The sequence below is a fragment of the Palaemon carinicauda genome, chromosome 2 (genome assembly GCF_036898095.1).
Source record: "Palaemon carinicauda isolate YSFRI2023 chromosome 2, ASM3689809v2, whole genome shotgun sequence".
Classification (NCBI taxonomy): domain Eukaryota; kingdom Metazoa; phylum Arthropoda; class Malacostraca; order Decapoda; family Palaemonidae; genus Palaemon; species Palaemon carinicauda.
The window spans coordinates 143,153,311-143,158,129 of record NC_090726.1 but is presented as its reverse complement, the minus strand read 5'-3'; the positions used below and the strand labels follow the sequence as shown (position 1 = coordinate 143,158,129).

The window sequence follows — 4,819 nt, the reverse complement described above, 5'->3', positions numbered from 1 at the left end:
AAGGTTCAGCGAATGTTATTACTTAGAATTCTCCTCCGTCTATTATTAAATTGATTGTTAGACCATCTTCTGCTTTGCCTCTTTTCATGCCATTAAATGATTTCTTTACTTCTGTTACTGTTACATTTGGTACTAAGTGAGGTGTCATTATTTTTGTTAATAAAGTTTTTATATCACTATTGTATAGCATTGTATGGAAATACTCTGCAATCTTATATTTTTTTCTCTCTCTCTCGATATCACCATCATCATCTACGCCTAATAACGCAAACGGCCTCGGTTAGATTTCGCCAGTCGTCTCTTATCTTGAGCTTTTAAATCAATACTTTGCCATTCATAACCACGCTTCATAATCCTCAGCCATGTAGTCCTGGGTCTTCCAACTCTTCTAGTGCCTTGTGGAGCCCAGTTGAAAGTATGGTGAACTAATCTCTCCTGGGGAGTGCGAAAAGCATGGCCAAACAATCTCCATCTACCCCTCACCATGATTCTCTCTCTCTCTCTCTCTCTCTCTCTCTCTCTCTCTCTCTCTCTCTCTCTCTCTCATATATATATATATATATATATATATAATTCTATATATATATATATATATATATATATATATATATATATATATATACATATATATATATACATATATATATGTATATACATATATATATATATATATATATATATATATATATATGAGAGAGAGAGAGAGAAAGTAATTTTCAGAAGAGTACAAATAATTAGCATTCGAATGGTTATTCGGTTGTAGTTCGATTTTTTCTTTGTTTTTATCTTTAATATTTACTTTAGTGATTACCCTACATTCCTCTTGAGTTTCAGCCTGATGCAAAATTATGAAAGTAGTCTATTGAGTAAAACTTTCTTACGAAAATGTTTATTTATGGTAAGATAATCTGGAATCACAATGGGCTTTTGTCGCCAGCAGCGAGCCATTGCTGCTCAAAATAGAAGCGCGAGATATTGGCTTCTCGACTGGACGGTAAGCAGCTCGCATAAACCGCGATCATGACGTCAGATGTAAACACACATGCTCTTGCTTGGCAATCTTGGGTCCAACAAGCCTCAAGAGATAATAAAAATCTGCTTTGTTCATCCTGTGGTAGTTGGAGAATTCTTCAATTCACGTTATACACCGATAATACATATTACTGCAACAGTTATAAAATTTCTGGGCGCCATGATGATAACAGCTGATCGGTTTCGTTTAACTTTTTCCTATTTGCTTTTCGAACTGCGAGATCGTTGTGTGACGCTGCTACAATAAGTCTTTTGCTCGCTATCATCGGCTGAATGTTCGCGAAAACTTAGAGCCAGAAATGACTAGTGTGATTCCTCCTATATATATGATGCTCGTTGTATTATGTGGAAATTATTAAAAATCAGAAGCATTTACTCTCTTCTCATTCTGTGACACAATAGGTATAAAGGTTAAACCTTGAAATATCAAATTGATACAACACTTTCATTGTCCTTTCAAACTCACCAGTTCACTCTTACTAATAATATGCTGTGCAGTTATACTGTAAATAACATCATATTATTTTAAAGATACTTGTACATTATCTATTTATTTTACATATTAGATTTTTATAATTGTGATTAAACCTCGAACCAAATAAATAAACGCAAATTTGTAAGTATTTTTATTTTCTAGTTATTGAAAAATTCCCATGTTTACTGTTGTACATCACTTACTATTTCTAAATGCATAGAATATGTAAAACGGCTTTGAAATCGCATTTCTGTCTCGGACAAAAAGAAACTTTCCCTGTGTGGCTACTTTTTTAAGAAACATGCAGGTTTGAGCAACTTCCCTCGCTTTCATGGGGCGAGTAATCTTCTTCTCCAGAATAGTTTATAAATTTATGAATTTCACGGATTAAAATCTTGTCTTTTACGACACCTCAAGAACAGTTTTCCGGAAGCAGGTGATAGGATGAGTATAGACGCTCTGGTTTTGAGATCCATTTCCGTCAGGGGACAAACTTCCAGCTGGAACCTCATGACGAGGCGGGACACGGCTAACTTTACTTCCATCATAGCAAATCTTGTTCCCATGCATTGTCGAGGACCCACTGTTTTTTAAGTAGAAGAGAAAAAAAATTACTAGGTCTTATTGAGAGATGGTCAAGCTATTATCTCTCTCTTATGCTTGCTTGTTATTAAGGAAACCTCTTATCTTAGAATGATTTCTTTTAATGAAATCAAGAAAGGGAACTCTGTTGAATTTCTATTTATAAAAATGCCATTGATATAAGATTTTATAGAAAGAAGTTATACACAGTTTATATCCTTGTCATATAGTACCTTTGATATTACTATGGTACTAAGTTATTAACAGCTTTGTAGGAATAGTTTTTAATATTCTTATCAGTACTCCTGTGAGGTCGACAATTTTTATCTGATGAATATTCGTTATCAAATCAGTTTACTTACACCCAAAAGGCATGAAAGCAGCAGGATGGATATCTTTCTTCCTGTCCGGGTGGAATCTCTCAGGGTCAAAAGTAGTAGGATCATCCCAGAGTTCTTGATTGTAGTGCATGTAAGCGATTGGCAACAAAACATAGGATTTTGCTGGAAATTTCAGTCCTCGGTACTCGAAATCCTTGTCTACTTCCCGTGTTACGACACTAAAGAAAATACAAGAATATTTAATGTTATCATCTCATCTTTAAACCTTAGTCGTGTATTTGGGAAAATTATGTGCTTGTGTTAATCTTTCTAAATCATTTGGCCTTGAATGGCCAATATTCTTGAAGTTAGCTGATCAGAGTAAAAAAAAAAAAAAAAAAAAAAAAAAAAAAAAAAAAAAAAAAAAAAAAAAAAATCATTTATGGAAAGATAGCACGCAATTCAAGAATGAAAAGAAAATGGTCGGATTTTATATTGTACCGTGACATGCTAGCAGTTTACATAGTTGAATATCTAGTTTGATACGTCATGATTTTTATTATCACATAGCAAGTTTATGATCTTTATTGTCATATACACATGCATACGATTGCTTATAGGTACTCATTGAAGAAAAATTATGATCCTGTTTGTCATTCGTCAAATAAATTTTGCTTTAATTATGAACTGGACCAGTTTTTTTTTTTTTTTTTTTTTTTTTTTTTTTTTTTTTTTTTTTTGAGAAAGGATTCTTAGCAGAAGATTATTAGTTCAGAAAGTCAGTTTTTGTTTCGTAAATAATTTTAAGGTTAATACAGCGAAACAAGCAAATGTTGGTTTTGAGTTCAATACTTGAGCACGCCAAATAGCTGTTGGGATTCTAAGCTTTCCATAAGTCGAATTGAAAACAAACAATTACTTTCGGATCAGTTGGCAATTTTTACATGCTACTCAAACTTGGGCTTACAAGCGATTATGTTTGTTAAATAAGTCGATCGTTATTTCTCTCTGATACACACTTCATATCTCACCCTTTGTTTTACACCTCATTCTTGTTCTGTAAGCTAACAGTTTATTCAAAATATACCTTACAGGGGTTATAAGTCTTATAGGCAAGTAAATAAAATAACTAGGTAAATAAACCCATTTAATTAAGAGGGATAGGTGAAATTATTCATTTCCTTAACGTATAAATCATATATTTTCACTAATTTATTGTTGTATAAATAGAAGTATTTCGTAATTTCACTTACTTTCCAGCTGGTGGGTAACACCGTAGAGATTCATTTATGACCATTTCGAGGTATTGTAGGTGACCTACCATGTCATACGTCAGGTCATCCTGTAAGGAGATTGAATAGGAGATGCAATAACTATCGAAATAAAGTTGAGATAAAATAATGATTTACCTGATATTGATTGACTTTAGTTTTCTTTCCGAAGTGTTTTTTTTAGATAACCTAGTTGCTTATTATTTACATTAATTAAAGGTTACAAATGATCTGATAAAAAAAAATAATCCCCGGCAAGTGAAGGACATTCAATTTGAAATTACATATTCGCCTTATATTGTACCAGAATAATTTTATATCCGTGTATTCACGGCAGTACATTAGTAACAAAATAAAAATTTAGAATTGCTGGGGTCATTTTCATCACTGGTCTATGTAAGTAGTCAGGATGGCCAGTACATAAATTTCTCAGGGTATGGAATTGCTACTTCAACTCATATTTCTGCCAATTTTGAGTGGTCTGAGTACGCTGTATTAGATATGAATTATCATAAAACAAATTGAATTGAAGCGTATGATAAAAAGTTCCTTCAAAGCTGAAAGTATGCGCAAAAACTTGAGAGATAAGTATAAAAATCAGTATACTGTATGAGGTTTTCCAGATTATTTTGAAAAAAATTTAGAAATTAAGGAAGAAAAGATCATGATGGTAAAAGCAAAGACCTCAACCAGTGATATCCCTTAATAAATCATTCTAATGGTTTCTGCATCACCTCCACTTGCCCGTAATGTCTCCCAAGTGCCCTCGAGATAAATGGAAACTTCAGAATATTAACCCCATACTCTAGAATAGAATTCCTGTGGGCCACATGTGACGAATGTTTCACATAGAGGGAAAGTCAAATGTGCAGGGCAGACGAAGGGAACATTCATTTGACTAAGAAGTGTGAATGTGTGAATGTGTGAATATGATAGATTTATTATACCTGTTGGGTCTTTACGGAAAATAATTTTAGAATTTAAGAAATACCACGAGTATTAACCTTCTGATAGGAACCTACTGTATACTGTACTGGCTTTATTCTTAATCTATTAGCAAAGAATAAGCATTTAGCTTGCTTGATTCGTCAAATCATGAATGTTACAAAATCAGAACTTGAAATAAATTTAAGATATTC

At 32.9% G+C, this 4,819-nt stretch overlaps 1 protein-coding gene across 1 annotated transcript in view; it reads right to left on the bottom strand.

Annotated features, from left to right (window-relative positions):
- Positions 1-1,679: 1,679 nt before the first annotated feature.
- LOC137622208 (cytochrome P450 3A6-like) overlaps positions 1,680-4,819 on the bottom strand; it is a 19,655-nt gene continuing 16,515 nt past the window's right edge. Inside the window, exons 11-13 of the mRNA XM_068352680.1 lie at positions 3,663-3,751; positions 2,452-2,648; positions 1,680-2,090 (exon numbers count right to left, since the gene is read on the bottom strand). Of these exons, the coding sequence (XP_068208781.1) occupies positions 1,888-2,090; positions 2,452-2,648; positions 3,663-3,751 (489 nt within the window). The 3' untranslated portion in view covers positions 1,680-1,887. The remainder of the gene's footprint in view (positions 2,091-2,451; positions 2,649-3,662; positions 3,752-4,819) is intronic.